The sequence below is a fragment of the Phocoena phocoena genome, chromosome 3, assembly GCF_963924675.1.
Source record: "Phocoena phocoena chromosome 3, mPhoPho1.1, whole genome shotgun sequence".
In the NCBI taxonomy this organism is placed as follows: Eukaryota; Metazoa; Chordata; class Mammalia; order Artiodactyla; family Phocoenidae; genus Phocoena; species Phocoena phocoena.
Genome location: NC_089221.1, coordinates 28785345 through 28804692, shown reverse-complemented (window position 1 = coordinate 28804692; position 19348 = coordinate 28785345). Strand labels below are relative to the sequence as shown.

The 19348-nt window shown below is 44.7% G+C and overlaps 1 protein-coding gene across 1 annotated transcript in view; it reads right to left on the bottom strand.

Annotated features, from left to right (window-relative positions):
- The window catches only part of TTC23L (tetratricopeptide repeat domain 23 like), a 57646-nt gene extending 40421 nt beyond the window's left edge, over positions 1-17225 (bottom strand). Inside the window, 4 exon segments of the mRNA XM_065873634.1 lie at positions 950-1106; positions 8895-9018; positions 13075-13279; positions 17158-17225. Coding sequence (XP_065729706.1) covers positions 950-1106; positions 8895-9018; positions 13075-13279; positions 17158-17225 — 554 coding nt within the window.
- Between the last annotated feature and the right edge of the window lie 2123 nt (positions 17226-19348).

Sequence of the window (19348 nt, the reverse complement as noted above, 5' to 3'; positions counted from 1 at the left end):
GGCAAATAGCAGGAAAGAAAATCCCCTTAATTTCCAAATATCCTTCTATCCCACATTTTCAATAGCCCTCTACTAAGGGCATAAGAGAAGAAGGAAACATATCAGATTTTGCAAGTTGAGCATCAGAACCAAAAAAGTAGAGAGGGGGATGTGTAGAGAGGAGAGACTGGGGACACATGGGCTCAAAGAGGGCTTATGATTATTCATGAACATGAAAGACCCTGAACAGTTTTCAAGTGGAGATGGTACCAAAAGGAGCTGTCAAAATCACAAGCTTTTTGAGGAGAGGCATATGTAACAGCTCCCCTCTGGAAATATGGAGAACTCTTTCTTTTGTCCATTTTGCTTGGCCTCTGGTTTCATGGGCAGTGTTCTCAACGGCATTTCAGAAAAACTAAAATGATCATGTGTACGTTAAATCAGAGGTTTTGGGCTGTATGTTACAATCACCTGGGGCTTTAAAAAATCTCAATGAACAGATGCACCCCAGACCTACTAAATCAAACTCTCTGCGGTGGGACCCAAATAGCAATAATTCTGAAAGCTCCCCCAGGGGATTACAACATGCAGCCTACTTTGACAAACAGTGCTTTAAATTACCATTCATTTTCTGTCTTCCTACAGGGCCACCGCCGCTATCACCTGCATCCTCATTGCTAACACTGTCTTGAGTGCTCTGAGGAGCGGGACAGGCTCCAAAAGCTTCCAGCTGGCCAGGGGATGTGTCCCCAGTGACAACCCTCCCATGGCTTAACTCACAGCTCATATGAAGAGACACAGGAGGAACATTCGTACTTTCTAGATGGACAGCAGAGGCTTGTGGAAGACCTGGATGTCAGAATGGAGCTACGAGGCCTCGGTTTCACCTCTTACCCTGTGTGAGATGACCCATGTGGCATGCGTGGCCCCTGGCCCTGATCTCCAGACCCCGCTGGGAAGGGAAGGATATCGGCTCTGTAGGAGCCAGGCCACGCCCAGAGTCTAGTAGAGCATGACCAGAGTTTCCAGGATTTCCTTTTCCTCCTTGTCTGAGGTCGTGTTTCCCTTCCAGGTCAGCAGTGTGTTCTTGGCACACTCGGCATGTTTCTTGGCCTGAGCTGGGAGACCTGGGGAAGTTTGAGGGTGGATGGCAAGATGAGAAACATTAAAAAGGTTTCTCAGTCAAAGACATTACTGGGAGGGGGAAGGAGGGCATTGTGGTTGTCATTTGGTCTTTAGTATTGGTTCCCCAAATTGGCAGTGCATTAGAATTATCTGGAATGCTTGTAAAGAATATAGGTTCCTGGCTCCCCCCATCCTGCCCCTCACCCCAGACGTATTGAGTTGGAATCTCTAGAGGAATAGTGTCCAGGACTCTATATTTTGAATTAACTCCACAAATGCTTCTTATGCAGCCATCCGGGCATTCGTCTACGGACTCGGTTTGGAAATCACTGATGGAGTCAGGAGTGGAAGCTGAGTATCCCATTCCCAATCCACCGCTAATGCCATGTGACCTTTCAATCCACAAAGCTTCTCCATCCTCCAAATGCAAAATGACAACAAAATTATAGAAGCTGCCCTTTTACCAAACACATGGAGATAGTCCAGGAATGAACTGGGTTATGCCACAGAGTGCTGTGCTTCATTCGAGCTTTCTGGAAAAGGCATTCTATAAAGTCAAAGGGCTTATGAATACAATTACTTCCATCTGGGGATTTTTTTCAATCCAAGATGAAGCTGGTGATACAAATTGGTCACACACACACACACACACACACACGCACAAAATACCTGATTTCTAATTGCAGTGAGGCCCCTCTCTAGAGAAAGAAGACAAAGGGGATACCAAACCTCTGCTAGACAGAACATGGGGCACGTTTCCCCTCATTTTCTAACTAAAGGCTGGTATTCCGGGCACTTACTTGAACTATTAGTCCAGTTAACAGAGGGAGACTTGGGAGTATTCAGTTTACAGAACTATTTCCTCATCTTCTAGCCTAGCTCATGTCTAGGGATCCCTGATGGGAAAGGGAAACTCTGGAGAAAAGAGAAAAGCCAGCAGAGAACACATAGGGGTTCTCCTCCACCCTACTGAGGACTGCCATGGCTGCTTCAGCTCTCCTCTTGGCAGCCCCCAGGGTCTGAGAAACATATTCACCCCTGCCACTGTGGGGAGGCCCACTGTACCTCTGATGCTCCGCTCACACCTCAGCCCTCAGTTTGCTCTCCGTTTGGCCCTTGGAGCCCGCTTTCACAGGATGGGTGCAGTCAGTGGCGACAGAGATAATTTGAAAGGACTTGCATTTGATGCCTGCAGCCCTCATATGTTCCAGATGTGCAGGTCCTTAGTGAACTGCAGCAATGGGGACACAGTTTCTCTGGAAGAGCCCTAAAAGTGACCCAGAAGCCGAGAAGTCTTTGTAGAACACTCAGAGATGCCTGTTCTGTAGGTCTCAACTGAAAAGGAAACTGGACTCTGTGGTGAAAGAGAGGGCTGCATCTCAAGTTACCAGACGACAGTGGTCCTCAAATTGCATGGAGCGTCATAAGCACCCTGTTAAAATGCAGATTCCTGGGCCTCCCATAGTTACGGTTCACAAGTTCTAAGGTGAGAACCAAGGATTCAGATTTATAACAACTCTCTTAGGTGATACTGATGTAGGCTGTCTGAGGACCACATTTGGAGAAACAGTGAGTTAGTAAAGCCTTTATACAGGAAGTGGGACTCATCTCCTTTCTGAAGAGTAGGTAGGGTTTTGACTGATAGAGAAGAACGAGAACGGGTTTCCACTTGGAGTAAACAGCCTGAGGCCATAAAGACAGAATAAGCGTGTGTGTGTGTGTGTGTGTGTGTGTGTGTGTGTGTGCGCACACGAGCACACTCGTGCACACGTGCACTGGTGGGGTGGGGTTGGGGGGTGCTGTAGTATTATTTAGCAAAGGCTGTAAGAAGACCAGTCTGCCTGAAGGGAGGTTAAAGTTGAAAGACACATAACGTGTGAATTGGATGGAGAAAATGGAGTCTTGGGTGCCAAGTTGAGGAAGCTGGACTTGATCTGCTAGGTAATAGGGAGTCTTCATAGGTCTTGAGAAGGCAGCGGCAACAGAAAACTCTGCCAGGGAATCAGGCCAAGACACCAAAGTAGGAAACCGAGAGTCTTTTTATCAAATAGGTTACTTTCCACAACCATTTGGGCCCTTGGGAGCGTGTCAATAAGGAGTGCAGGAACCACATCTAGATGCTTCCCTGGGTCCACAGGAGGGAGAAAAGTGAAACTGGATGAGCTATTGAAAACCACCCCCAAATCAGCACAACATTGCTTCTGGGCTCCTAAACAGAAAACAAATCCTAAAGTTGTTCTGAGGCTTTGCAAGGCTGCCCCCTCAGCTCCACACCCCAGCCCTAGGGGCCCAGTGCTGGCTGTGAAATCCCCAAGAGGAACCCTTTTCCTCTAAACTCAGCAGCTAATTGAGTATATAGTTCCCTGTCTCCCCTTCCCCATGCCCTGCACTGTGGTCCTTCTGATGAAAAAGCTGAGCTGGTAACCAATGGACTAAAGTAAATTGAACTAGGATCTCGATTTAAAACAGCTCATTCAACTTTAAAATCAGCCCTAAAGAAAAAATGACTCCTTTACTCTTCCCAGAATCCACTCTGGTCTCCAAAGTGGAGTGCGTGTACCCCTATTATGGGTATGCAAGATGACGTAAGGATGTGGGGAAAAAATTAAAATTTCTCTGCTTTTAAAAACAATCTTTTTTGTTTTCTATTTTTATGAATATAATATTACATAATATTTAATACTATTGTACATAGTTTATAATAAGTACATATTTATGGAGAGTGCTCAAAACATTTTTTGTGAAAAGAGAGCTAATTCTCAAGAGTTTAGAGACCACTGCTCTAGACAAATGCTTTCTAAAGTTTTCAAGTATGAAAAAGCTCCTTTTTCATTAAAAAAAAATCTGTGATAATATTTTTATAGCATTTCCTACATGAGAAAATTCAGGATGACAAAGTATGAAGAGTCAGAATCTAATATTCTGAAATGCATTTGCTTTTTACTAATTGCAAGAACACCCTCTTTTATGTAAAAATAATGCTCTGCATATATGTGTCTGTGTAAGACTCATTTCCTCTCTCTCTAGAGGATGCTCACAGATCGGTGACCTTGTTCCCTAACTCCAAGTCCCACCTCCCTGAATCCGATGTCTGTTCCAAGACCACGTCATTTTCCTTTACTTGCCCTCCCCAGCCAGGGACATCAGCCTTCTCCCTGCACCAACAGGGCAGCAACTATAGAAGTAAAAATCAGGGTGGCAGCAAGACCTGCTTCTGGAGCCTGAGATTCAGAAATCACAAGGGCATATTAATGAACTGGAAAAGCGGTCCAGAGATTGTCCACCAAATGTATCGATCATTTTGCTTTAGTTTGGGGTAAGATTCCACCACTGATTTCTGTTACTCTGACTCAGGCCACAGAGAATCTTCTCGGAGCTACTCAGTCTTTGGAGGCTGCTGCTGTCACCTTTGACCATCACCTATATTTAAGAAGTTCTCGTGGTACAGTGATTACGACAGCAGGGTCTTAGGGCCAGACTTCCAGGTACAGAAGCTGGCTCAGCCACTTACTACTTGAATGAGTTACTTAATCTATCTGTACTTCAGTTTATTCACCTATAAGATGGCAATGAAAATACCTCCCACCTCGTACGGTTGTTGCAAGCATTAATTTAATTAATTTATGAAAAAGGATTAAATAGTGCCTGACACCGAAATGAAATGAGTTTAAATAAATATTAGCTGTTATCATCATCATTACTACCAGGGTCCAATCCCCTTAAGCAATTTATTATTTATGTATGTCCTTATGTACTCTGGACATTCTTCATAAAGCTGCTTACAGAAGGCTGCCTTCTCAAACGCACACTCACTTCAGATAGGTACCAGGCTTCCTGAAGGTCAGATCAACTGCTCTTTATCATTCCCTGTTGTTCCTGTACCAGCTTTTTTACCAACTAGACAGAGAAGGTAGGGTTCATGACTTATGCATCTTTTTTGAGATTTCTGCAACACTTAGAGCCCCAGATACCTGGAAGGTTCCCAGTAATAACAGGCTAACAAATTAATTCATTGCTTCATTAATAATAGGCAAAACACCAGGAAACTGCTTGCCCATGTTACTGTCTTCTCCTTCCTGAACACATGGAAACAGTGGTCACACGGTGACCAGCCACCTCCACCTGCCCTTTTCTCAACCACTGAAGCCCTAGGCTCGGGAGGGTTCTCGCCAGGTCAGCTGGTGACAGAGTTCCACTTCTAGGGTCCCTTACCCTGTTTCACCAACCATCAGTCTTTTACACTCTCTGCTTCGCAAAGGCCTCGCGTTTTTTTGTTATTGACTCCTGAACCCCGCTGCATCGATTGCTCCATTTTTTAAAACCTTCAAACTCTCTATCTGGCTCCTTCTTCACTGCCTAAAATGTTCCCAGGTCGCCTCCTCTTATAAAATTAGCTTCAAATGACCTTTCTGCCTTCCCTAGCTACCCTCCTGTTTCCCCTCATCCCTTTCACTATGCAGGACGTGGCATACATAGCCTTCACTACGCAGGACGTGGCATACATAGCCTAGGCTACCGGCCCATGCCTTCCCCTCATCCCTGGGATCTGGCGTCTGCTCCAACCCTTCTGCAGAAATGGTTCTCATGAGGTCCCCAAGGGCCTCTTACTGAGTAAGTGCAGTCGCAGTTTCTTGTATCCCCATCTCATGGCAGCATCAGACACCTAGGCTGCTTGGCTTCTCCTCTTGGCTCCCAGGGCACTGCTCTAACTCAGCTCTCCTTGATAAACCTTCTCTATTGCACTCTTTGCTCACTCTACCAGGGTCCTCTGTTTCCCTTCCATTAATATGTCCATTCTCCAAGGGTCTGTCTTTCCATTTCTTCCTTTTCTTCTCTCTCCTCTCAGAAGTTTTATCAACTCCTATAACGTCAACCTCGGCCTTCATGCTTATAATTTTCCATTTCCCCTCCCTCCCTAGTTCTGGTCTCAAATATTCTTCCATGCTTAGGATTCCCCTTCTCTCCTCCTCAGTTCTGGTCCCAACTTTCCAGCACCTAGTAAAAATATACTTGTGGATTTCTCCGTTGTAATTCAAAATCAATATATCAAAAACTAGACCCACCATTCCTCTCCCACTTCGCTTCCTTTCCAAAGGAAGCGAAGCTCGGGAGAGGCACCTGGAGGGCTCTAGCTTTCTTGATCATCTTGCCTCACTTTGAATCTCAACGGCAGAAATCCAATGCCATGTCCTGCCAATTCTTCCTTCACAGCCCTTTTTTAACTATCATTTTTGAATAGGTAATATATTCCCATGGTTCAAAAGTTAAAATTATATGGAAAGGTAAATGTTGAGAGGTCTCACTTCAAATTCTATTCCCTTTCACAAGCAGCCTCTAGGTAACTTTTGTTTCTTTCTTGTGTTTCCTTCAGTGTTTCTTGATGTGAATATAAGCACATATTCTCATTTCTCTCCCCTCCTTCTTACCTGAAAAGAGGTATGTTACAAACACGGTCCTGCGTTGTGCGTTCTCTGTTGCCTAAAGATGTATCCAGGAGATCTTTCCCTAGTGGTAGATAAGCCCTTTCTAAGGCTGTATATACCACATAGTGTGTATTAGTCCAAGTATGATGAGTATACTTGGTTGTTTCCAATCTTCTACTATCATAAACAATGCTGCAAAGAATAATATCATCCATTTAAGTGTGTATTCAGGAAAGAGTCCCAAAAGTGGGATCTCTGGCTTAAAAGGTAAAGGTATCTGTCCTTCATAGACTCTTAAATCCTTACCTTCTCATTCGTGCCCCCTGTCACCAGCCTGGTTTTACACCTAGAGGTAAACAGCTAGATGAGATAGCTTCCATTCTAGCTATCATTGCTAGACTGACCTTTCCAAAAGCACACTTTGATTTATTCATCCCCCTGCTGGAAAATCTCTAATAGTCCTCCTTGTCTACCAAATAAATGACTAATTCCTCAGCCTGCCCAAAGCGCCCTCCTTTCCAGGTTCATCTGAGTGGTCCTTACCGTATCTAGCCAGCGCTGCTGATTACTTTCTAAACACACGCTGCACTTTCCCACCTCCATGCGTCTGCCAGGCCTTGCTCTTCATCAGAAATGCCCACCCCTTCTTCTGCCTACCCAACCCTACTCATTTTTAAAGGGCCTTCTTGAATGGCACCTCTTCCTGAATCTATCACTTACTACCTTCAGTCAGAAATGATTTCACCCAGCGCCCCCAAAGCCCTGTATTTAAACCAGTCCCATGGCCTTCTGGTGCCTTCCGGTGCCTTCTATCGCAGTTGTCCGTGGGTAGCTCACCTTCCATACGAGGTTGTAAGTTCTCTGAAGGCAACGACTGTGCCTTCTGCCCCTTATAGTTCCCAGAGCCCTCGTCAAAGAATTTCACATATACAAGTGTCTCATTAAATACTTACTGGAAGACCATTTATCGAGAGAAATCAGCCTTCTGGCTTGACGCCCTTCCCCCATTGCTGGAAAAGGCTCCCAGGGAAATGAGCCAGGCAGGTCTGCTGGCCATAAAGCATGCACACGTGCAGTGAGGCGTGAGCACACACAGATGCATACGTCCCGCCTACATGGGAGCCTGGCTCATAAATTCTGTCTATTTTGCAGCAGTTGCAGGATTAATGACAAGAAAACTAAGTGGAATTCAGCAAGCACTTCATCCCTCTTGAAGGTCCGTGATTTTTCAAAGCTTTCGCTGTTTTATTTGAAGGACCACAGACTTCAAAAATAATTAAAGTGAAGAAACTGGGTAAGGCCTATACCTGAAATAAGAGACCCTAGGCTATTCTCAAGGTACGGTCATAATCAAAACCTATTCTAGAAAAACTCTAGGCTAGGCCTCAGAAAGTCTGGGTTCAAGACTGAGTGCTGTTATATTATGTGGGCACTTCAGCTAATCAGGAAGTTGTTTTTCCCATCTAGAAAAAACAAACACACAAAAAGACCTTCTTTTACAGGAAAACTTTTTCCCCTCCAACCTACTACTCAAATGTGGTTCTCCATTCATGTGGCAGGAAGAACTGTGAATTAGGGAAAAGAGGGTGGTGCTCCCACCATCTTTTATAATGTAACCTGTTTACCGGTCTTGAGTCAGTCTGGAATCTAACTGGAAAAGCAAAACTCAAAGTCCACTGTGGCTATTCATAGAAAGGGTTGACTTCAGAAGATGAAGGCCAACCTCCTTCCACAGACCTACCACAGTAATCTCTCTAAAGAAAGGGAGGCCGTGTCTGCCTGCCCTCGGTTCAGACATCCCCCTCAGATGCTTCTGGTACTTTCCTCTCAGGTTCAAGCTGCCATCACCTCAGGTCAGAATTTCAAAAATAGTTACCTAAGTTGTCTCCCTGAATCTGGGCTCTCCCAGGGCCCAAGGAGTATACCTGTCGGTGCCAAACCAAGTGTCAATGACTTGCCAACTGACAATTCCATGGGTCTGTCTTCGGCCTTCACCTCATTGACCTCTCTCTGCCATCTGACCCTGCTGAAACCACACTGCGCTTCCTTTTGAAACCCCTTCTCCGCCCTTGGCTTCCATGACTTGGCCCCTCCTGATTCTATTTCCTTGCTGGCTCCGCTTCCGCTACCCAACCCTAACGCTCTTGTCCTCCGGGCTTCTGTCCTCTGCTTTCCTTCCCTCATTATTACCTTTACCTCTACGATCCCTGTCACACTGCCCGCCTCATCCATGGACTTCCCCGCTTCTTGACAAGGTGTGAGTTGGGGACAGGATGGACCCTCCCCTGGGCAACCCCACCCCGACTGTGGTTCTGTGTGGGCTCAGTGTGGCTGGCTCCCCCAGACCCAGCCGGGGAAATCGAGTACCTCTCAGTGTCACGTAGCTGTAAGCCAGGGTGGCCAAAGCCTGTGCACATTTCCAGGGTTCTTCCCCAAAAATAATCCGAGGAAGGATGACACAGCGAATCAGCTCCTTATTTGCTAGGGTATTCTGCAGAGAGCAAACAAGTCATTACACTTTTTGGGAAGGAGGAAAATCTCCAGCCTGTATCTTATCACTGGATTGCAGGACTGCGTCCACTGTCAACTTTTTCTCTCCTCCCCCCTTCCCATCCCACAGCCAATCCATCAAGTCCTCTTGGCTCCACCCTATTCCTAAGTCCTAAAGCTACACACTTCTCATTTCTGCCACGTGTACCTAGTCCAAGCCACCCTCATCTTTGACCTGGGTGACCACAGCCCCTCCTAATTGCCTCCACTCTTGCCCCCCATAGTCTACTTTCTACATCATAGCCAGAGTGACTTCTTTTAACCTCTTATTGTGAAAAACTGTAACAGTATACAAAAAGAGCATGGAGAGTGAGTCAGCTTCATTGCTCACAGCCAACCTGGTTTCATACCTATGCTCCTCAAGCATCCACCCTCTCCCTCTACGATTTTGAAGCAAATCAAAGATATTAAATCATTTCATATTTCATAAGTATCTCCAAAAGATACAGACTTAGAAATATAACCACAAAATCACTATCTCACCAAAATATTAATAACAATTCCTTACTATCGGATACCTAGTCTCGTAAACCTAATAATTACCTCATAAAGCTAACATTTCTTTTACAGTTTAATTGTCCATACACTGAGATCAGTCTCCTGAGTCTCTTTTGATCAGTGGGTTCCACCTCCATTTCTAATTCTTTGCATTGCAAATTATTTATTGAAGAAACTGAGTTATTTGGTTTATAGTGTTTCCCAAAAATGGAAATTTGGTTGAATCTTTATGGTGTCACTCAACATGTCCTTCCAGTCTCCATTCTGCCTTTATATTGGTGGTTGATTTAGAAGTTTGGTTACCTTTAGCTTTTCTTTTTTTTAGCAAAACTACTTCATATGTTCTACCATCAGAAGACACCTAACCTTGGGTTGTCTCTTTCTGATAAAAGCAAAACTACGTGAATTAATCTATAAAAGATTATAAAACGCTGATATCCTAATTCTATCATTCCCTCTTCATGTTAGGTGGAATAACTTTATAAAAGGAAATCTCCTCTCATCTCCTTCTTAGTTACCCAATAGTACAGTTCGTATCAGAAGGACAGGATACATGATTTCATCATTCTCTTTATTTAGCAGCTTTCCAAACAGTGAGTTCATTCACTAGCATCCTCCGATGGTGACCAAATAGCTAGTTATTTATCATTCTTCTTCTCATTATTACTATAAACATATCTGGATTTTTAAACAAATCCGATGTTCCTGAACATAGCAAACTAATTTCTAACTTGGGGCTTGTACACCTGTTGTCCCCCCAGCTTGGGACCCTCTCACACATCGTTACCCTCTTCTGTCATTTTCATTGCATTCACCTCAGAGAGGCCTTCCTTGGCCACCTTATCTAAAACAGACTCTCACCCCATCACTTACTACCCCATTACCTATTTGATTTTTTTCTTCATGGCACTTACCTCTCTCTGATTTTGCAGTAACTATTATTTTGTTTGTCTATGATCTGTCTCCCCAAATAGAAAATAAGTTCCTCAAGAACAGTTTATTCCTGGGGCTTCCCTGGTGGCACAGTGGTGAAGAATCTGCCCACCAATGCAAGGGACACAGGTTCGAGCCCTGGTCCAGGAAGATCCCGCATGCCGCAGAGCAATGAAGCCTGTGCGCCACAGCTACTGAGCCTGCGCTCTAGAGCCTGCCTGCCACAACTACTGAGCCCACGTGCCACAACTACTGAAGCCCACGTGCCTAGAGCCCGTGCTCCACAACAAGAGAAGCCACCGCAATGAGAAGCCTGCACACCGCAACAAAGAGTAGCCCCCGCTCGCCACAGCAATGAAGACCCAACACAGCCAAAAATAAATAAATAAATTTATAAATTTAATAAATAAATAAAAGAACAGTTTATTTCTCATGTTCACTGCTGTTTGCTCCATGCAGAGAGGAGGCGCTCATTCAGTATTTGCTGAATAAATCATCTCTCGATTGGCAAAGGTAAGTATGAGGCGGGGAGAGAGCCCCTGGCTCTGTAGAACTGACAGGCAGAGCTCTCTAAGAAATCAGAGAACTGCACCTTCAGGTCACAGACGTCAGTAACTCTACAAACACAGTCATCGACTGGCTGCACTAACTGACAAAGTCAGGCATTCATTTCCCAGTGAGGTGAAAACGGCACTTCAAGGACTCAAAAGCCTGGAGTTTCAACCCTCTGTTTACTGACTGTGATGTTTGGGGCAAGATCACCCTGAGTCCCAGCTTCCTTTTCTATTTGGAAATCTATACCATCTACCTCATGGAGTTACTGTAGGGAAAGTGAGTCAACATCAAAGTGATCCAAATCTGTTACGTGTCATCTGAATGTAACCATTTACAGAGTAACACACAGACAGAGTGGTCCAAGGACTGCTCCCTTCCGATCCCCATGATTCCCATCCCCCCACCCCATCTCCTTCCTACCCTGATGCTTCACCCCTCCCAGCTCAAACACACAGACGCAAACAGTGTTAGAGGGACATTTCCCCTCGTGTTTTAGAAACATCCATTCAGTCCGAATTTTTGAGAGTTCTGCACAGGCTGAACGCACAGTAAACACTAAGTTCTATTCTGAGGGAGAAGCATAACATCACGAAAAGTCACTGGAATGAGAGTCCAAAGCCTTGAGTTCTGTCCTGGCTCTGGACATTCTGTATTCACTCATCCCCACACTTCCCGCCCCGGGGAAATTGAGACAACCAGTATGGGCTCTAGAGGTCAATCCAGGGCTGCTGCTCCTGCCACCAACATTCCTGTCCTTCAGGGCTGTGAGCGCTGAGCTGGGCTAGATAGAACTCCTAAATCTGAATCTTTGTCATTATCCAAACTGGTCAAGGAGCTGTCAAGTCTTTCTTTCTTTCTTTTTTTTTTTAATATTTACTTATTTGGTCGTGCTGGGTCTTAGTTGCGGCAGGCGGGTTCCTTAGTTGTGGCTTGTGAACTCTTAGTTGCAGCACGCATGTGGGATCTAGTTCCCAGACCAGGGATCAAACCCGGACCCCCTGCATTGGGAGTCTTAACCACTGCGCCACCAGGGAAGTCCCGAGGAGCTGTCAAGTCTTAAAAGCCCACACTTGCATTCCGCAGCAGTGGGTACTTGTCTTTCTAGAAGTGATCATTCTAGCCTGGGTTTATGAAATATTATTGGATCCAGGTCAGGATGATGGTCCTTTGCAAGTTTCTGGGTACTGTACAGAGGTAACTTTATATTATAAATACATCCATCTAGGGAAGTATCAGCTTCTATCATCTCCCTCTGAAGTGCCTCTCAGCCTTTCCTAAGCCATCTGCAGAGTTTTATTTTTCACACATGTACGTTAAGATCATTTTTTCCTTTAGCCAGGAATGGCCAGGAAGTCAGTAAGTCAGTACATGAACTCCTTTGTTGATAAATAATGCTCTGGGAGCAAGCCGGTGCCTGTGTGTTAATCGTGAGGGTCACTGACATGCTTTCTCGGGTTCCCGCATTTTGAACACTCTTGCTAAAGGCTTGCTCTGAGGTCCTAGTTCCCAAGTCCTTGCTTTGCTCTTGAAAATGGATACCTACACTCTCTGACCCCTGCTGCTACCGCCCACTTCCGGTCCTTTGGTTTGCTTATGATTCCACTGTAACCACAGGCATCTCACCGTATCCTTGCCAGGCCTGAGCCTAGACTCTGCCTGGCTACCCTTACTCTCAGCCTCCTGCCTCACTATCCTGGCCTTCTTGTTACCCAAAAGATATTATTCTGAAACCTTTCAGGAGAAATCAAAAGATGATTTTTTAATTAACGTAATCAAACAGCAACAGGAAGAAGCAAACAATTTTTAGTTTAAAGCTAGGAGCACAAACACTCCAAGGAGGTATGCACAGTGACCCACGTGTGGAGCCCGAAGGCGGGCTGGCTACCGACTATGCTCTGCTTTCTTTTCTTCCACTTATAGAGAAATATAACACCTTCCTCTACTTCATGTCCTTCAATCTGCAATTAAGGAAGAACTTCTCTAGTCATGGACGTATTTTTAAATGGAAAACCCAGTGAGTTTTTTGTTTTATTATCATTTTTCCCTTAATCAGCTGAGCTACTTTCTTCTGGGATTGGGCCAGTTTCTCTTTGGGAAGAGACATACGGTCTATGGCCTTCTCCTTGGCTTCAGCATCTTGTTCGCTCTCTCCAGACCCACTAGTGGGATACAACTCATCTGTCTGCTGATGCTCTGGGATCTTGGTTTGCTGTGACCTGTGGGTACCAGAGAGGGACACGGAGTCAGGTTTAACCCTGCATATCTCAAACAAGGTAGCACTGAAGGACAGAGCCCTCCCAACTGGGGGCTAGGAATATGATCTCTAAAATAAACCTGTAGAGTAAAGCTAGGTGGTGAACTCACGTCACCTGAAAAGCCAAGAATTAGAACGGCAATGTAGTGGTTCCAATCAAACAGATTTAGGGAACCTCCCACCTATGGCAGAGTCACAGCCCTGCTGCTTACCAACCATATGACCCTAAGTAAGTTACTGGTTTGCTTCACTGTAAAATGAAGTCAATATGAATACCCACCTGATGAGGTTATGGTATTAAATCAGATAATATTCATAAATCACTTAGCCTGCTATTTAGTAAGTGCTCTTTTAACATTAGGTATTCTTATTTTATGAGCTCCATGACGTGAGGATGTTGAATTGGAAGATCTCCAAGATCCCTGATGTTCTAAAATTCTGATCCAAACCAGGGGGGAAAATGGACATAATGAAATAAGGTAAAGGGAACTAACATTTTGAGGTCAGAACTTTATGTGTCTTCTTTCATATTTCTTAAAAGCTTCAACGTAAATAGTAACTAAAGAGGATGTGGTCCCACCAAGGAGAGGGGAGAGAACCCACACTGGGTCAAGTGCAGATTCAGAAGAGAAATGACCTTCTCAATTATGTTAGAAAAAACAAAACAAAAAAGCAAACGTGTTTGAGAAAGAGCTGAGTGGGTTGAAAATCTCCCTCTTCCCAGCACCCCCTGCCCACCCCCTTACACACACACACACACACACACACACACACACACACACACACACACCCCATGCAGATCTCAGACTATGATGCTGAACGTAATTATGAATGGGTAATTGGTATGATAAAGATAAAAGTCCAAAGAGTTAATCTTACATAACAAAAAAGATAACCATATCCTAACTCTACCAGAGACATCATAAAGTGATCCAGAAGAAACAGAATTCTAAGATATTAAGAGCAACAACAGAAATTTTAATTATTAATAAGTTCCCCCAAAGGAATCACCTTTGTATTCACGATAGCTTTTAAAAGTTCAACCATAGTATAGTTTTTAAAATAAAATTTGTCTTCCTTTTCCACTGATTAGATAAGTAATGAATTTTCATTGTAAGAAAAACAAAGAGGAAAATTTAGAAGGAAAATAAATGTCAACTGCAACCTTTTACACCAGGTTCGAATAAATGACATCCTAATACCCAGCCAGAGTCCTGTTCTAAATAACCTATGTTTATTTAGGCATGTGGGCAAACCAGGTTATGTGGACAGGACAGCAACATTTCTTCAGGCCCAAGCCCAGGGCCCAGCAGGACTGCCTTCTGCCCACAAACGGAAGTGTGCTTTCAGAAGACATGCAAATTCAATGGAAAAGCCAGGGAAGGCTGGCGCAGCGCTGTAAGCAGGAGACAGGTGCTGAACCTGCCTGTTCTCTGCCTACTGAATTCCGTACTCCTCCTCCAACTCGAATGTCACCGCTGCTGGAAGTCTAGCACTGGAGTAGCAGTAGAAACACCCTCTACAGGGCTTGCAAAAGTCTTCTCCAACTTCTACTATAGTGCGAATCACGCAACAGTCTCATTTTCAAAATCTGCTTTTGTTTCGGAGTCTTCTTTGCTTCCTAGCCAGTTAACTCCACCAGGGCTGGGGCTGAGTCTCATTTGTTTCTAAGAAACCCTGATACCTGGCTCACAGTAAAAACAAATAATGGCTGGTTAAATAATGAACAAATGAATGGAAAAAGAAAGCGTAAGGCCTTTAGGATACCTGAAAAAGACTGAAGGTGGAGGAAGTCTGTGACAAGAGATCATAACTCAAGAAAACTCACGGAAAGAAAGCTCAGTCCCTCAATAGAAGGCTTCGCGTAGGCTGCATATTTCACCCACCTGAAGCAGAAGTTCAATCTACTGGGGTCACCAAAGAGATTACTAATTTTGGATATTAAAAATTATAAGCCCCAGGGGCTTCCCTAGTGGCGCAGTGGTTAAGAATCTGCCTGCCAATGCAGGGGATAAGGGTTCGAGCCCTGGTCCGGGAAGATCCCACATGCAGCTGAGCAACTAAGCCCATACACCACAACTACTGAGCCTGTGCTCTAGAGCCCACGAGCCACAATTACTGAGCCCACGTGCCACAATTACTGAAGCCCACGCGCCTAGAGCCCGTGCTCCACAACAAGAGAAGCCACTGCAACGAGAAGCCAGCACACCACAAGAGTAGTCCCCACTCGCCGCAACTAGAGGAAGCCCGTGCGCTGCAACGAAGACCCAATGCAGCCAAAAATAAATAAATAAACAAATAAATAAATTTAAATAAATAATTTTTTTAAAAAAATTATAAGCCCTAAATATTTAAATTTCAGCCTTGAATGAAATTAAGCTGAGACCAAAGGGAGCAAGCTTCAACAGCAGGGCCTCAAAGGAAGTAGAAACACTGAGGTCTTGACAAATGACTTGAGACTGCCAAGCCCTGAACTAGCTTTGAACATTTTGCTATGAAAGGTAAAAAACATGCCTGGAGAATACTGACCAGTTAGATATCTGGAAGGATAGGCAGAATAAAATAATTAGGCCAGTTAAATGAAAGATCTGCTAGGTTTCTAACTTATTCTACATGTTGCCATCATAAATGTGAATTCTGACTAGTAAAATTAAATATGAATTATCTGATTATTTCCAAGATACTCTACATTTTTAACTTCAATTTTATATTTGTATAACCCTTAACCTTAAGATATTTTATGAGATGGTACAGAATTACGCTAATACGTTAGCTACTAGTCTCATGTGGCTATTAAGCACGTGAAATGTGTCTGGTCTGAACTGAGATCTGCTGCAGGTGTAAAACACACACCGAAATTCAAAGACTTAATTGAAGAAAACGTATTTCATGAATTACGTTATGTAATATTTTAGATATATTGAAATAAATAAATATGGTGTTAAAATTAAATTTACCTGTTTATTTTTATCTTTTAATATGGCTACTTAAAAATTTAATATTACATTTGTGGCTTGCGTTATATTTCTACTTGATAGCATTGGTATAGAGCAATGGTTCTCAACCAAGGGTGATACTGCTCTCAGGGGACATTTGGCAATGTCTGGAGATATCCTGGCTTGTCACAACTGGGACAGTGCTACTGACATCTCATAGGTAGAGACCAGGGATGCTACAATGCACAGGACAGCCCTCACAACAAAGAATTATCGGATCCAAAATGTCAATAGTGTCGAGGTTGAGAAACCCTGGTATAGAGGAGTGGTTAAGGAATGGACTCTGGAGTCAGACTGCCCAGTTTGAATAGCATTTACTAGCTGTGTGACTTCGAGCAAATTGCCTAACCTCTCTTTAATTCATATTCCTTACCTAAAAAATGGTGTAATCACAGTACCTCCCTCACAGGGTTTTGGGGGAATTAGTGGCATTAATATGCGTAAGTACTTAGAACAGTGTCCAGCACATAGTATTTGCTCAATAAGTATTAGCTGTTATGATGTGAAATTTTTAATTTACTTATTGTCTCTTTATTTCATGAAACAATTTCAATTTCTCATTAATTTTTCTATATTTAATTCTCCATGACTTTACCAATCTCGCTATAAGTAACCTATCTTTATTAAAAAAAATTGAAATTTCCCTTAAGTTAGGAAAAAAACATTTGTTTTCCATCTTGCATAGGTTGCACAAGTACAAATGGACGTTAGAGCAGAACCATTATTAGCATACAACACAGAAGCTCAATCTTCTCTACTATATAATATGCATGCAAAGTTCACCAAGGTTTGCCTTAAGTGGAGGTCCCAATGTTTCAGGCCGCTGAGTGAGTATGATACTTACAGATGGAAGCAGAAGTCCCAGTAGGTGTCATTGCTGACAGTCGGGATGCGGATGGGGCTGGCTCGCATCTTCTTCCTACCAAGAATCACATGTGAGGTCAGCTTTAAAAGAAAACGCTTAGAAGTCTGTTCTGTTTTCCCTTTGTTGGATGCTATTAGCATTAAAATGAAACTGCCCAAATATATAACCCATCCTAAATCCACAAATAGACTATACACACAACTCATGTATGGAGACCGTGGAAAGCAGAAATTAAAGACATTTGCCAAATTAAATCCCTGAATCAAATTTCCTTCCTCTAATTTTTACTTCACATTACCTCCAAAATCCCCTACCATTTTTACCCCTTAAGCCAACACATTAACAGCTCCTGAATCAACAAAACTACGATCTCCTACTCAAGTCAGATACTGTTTTTTGCAGGTAACCAGCTCTCACTACTAACAGTGTATTTGTTGGTTAATTCTTCTCCGTGTCCCTTGGGCCATCTCACTACTTGATAGGTGATCCTAGTTAAGGAGCTAAAACACATGCGTCTGTTTTGGTTGCTGTCATTAGCTGATGGGGGAAATGACTGAAACTCATGGCAAAAAATCTGATTTGTAATTATCTGCTAAATTGAACCCTCATGGCTATCCGTGTCGCTTAAATCAAATCGAACTCGAACGCAGTTACTTATTGAACATTGGTACCCACCAAGTCCCTCCTCATTTCACCCTGCAGAATGTCACTCATTCCCACCTGAGCCCTGAGGAGCTAGCTCTCTGACTCAGACTCCACAACATTCACAATCAAAAGACCAGAAAGGAAGATTCACTAATTTGTCTTTCTCATCTCTACTTTCAAAACTGTGGCCAGGGCGAGGGGTTCTGACGTCTCAACCTCCTAAATTCTGTTCCTGTGCGATTTCACATGGCCCTGAATGGTAACACCACTATCACCCCCCTCTCTCGAGTGCAAATCGCTTCCTTATTTTCTGCCGTCGTCTCGCCTTAACTTTGTAAACCTTAACACCACATTCCGAGCAACGTCCGGGCTTCCCCTGGCTTCTTTCCTGTGGGCTGTGCCCCGGCCGCAGAGGCTCTAGCCCGAAAAGCGGGCGAGGGCGGCCGAGAGGCAAGCGTGACGCGGCGTACCTGGCCGAGAGCAGAGGAGCCACGGCCCACTACTAGGCTTCCCGGCTCCCTCAGTCTGGCGGCTCGGCTTCCGCCGGCGGCTTCAGTGTACTGGCCTCTTCGGACCTCGTTCAAGGCGCCGCTAGGTTGCCTTGCGGAAGAGAGAAGCTCACCTAGCTCTACCTTTCCCGCCCGCCGCCGGAGTTCTGGCTACTGAGACAATGCGGTTACCATGGAAACTGAACGTTGCGGGCGGCGCCCGCGCCTGTAGCCATGGCGACGAGGGGCACTTCCGGCCCAGCGGAATCCCGGGCCATCCCCGCAAACCAAAGCTGCCGCCGCACCCTTGCCTTAACGGTCCCCGCGGGCGAGGCTCGGGCGACCTTAGCTTCGTCCCCACACTTCCCTCTGCTGCGGCTGAACGGTCCATTACCGTTTTTCTTAAAGGGACCTCTCGGAGATAACGACGCCGGAAGAGAAGGTAAATCCCGTCGAAGGATGGAAAGGGGCGTCCGGCTCCACGACCTTACCAATTTAAAGCTGCGACGACGTACTGGGCTGTATTCGGCGACACTCTTCGACCCCGCGTGCCCCTCCGCGCGCCCTGCACCCTCACAGTTGCCCAGGTGTTCGGGTCCTCCGGGCCCGCGAGGAAAGGCTCAGATAGAACTATTGACGGTGCTGGCACCGTCTGTGTTGCCACTCCCGGTAAGATTAGAGCTACGCGTGGGTAAGGGAGCGGAGTGCAGGAAGTGAGTAGCGTAAGATATGGACCACTAGTTCTGCTAATGATTAGCAGTTCAGAGAATATTTTCGAGGATAGAGGGCATATTTGGCAAACACCACATAGCCCTAAGTTATGCATCATGTATCCTTATCCTACCCATCTTCAGTGGCCTGAAATACCCACAGTGGTAACAGTAACTCAGATCTGACAGGTACAGGGGCAATTGTGGTTAATAACCAAATGAACATCACTGGCTCGAGCAGCCTCGGGTTTCAGGGTGTTGCCATGAACCCCACAATGAATTAGGGGCTGTGACAAGTCAAGTTGGAACTGGTATGTCCCTCTCCTT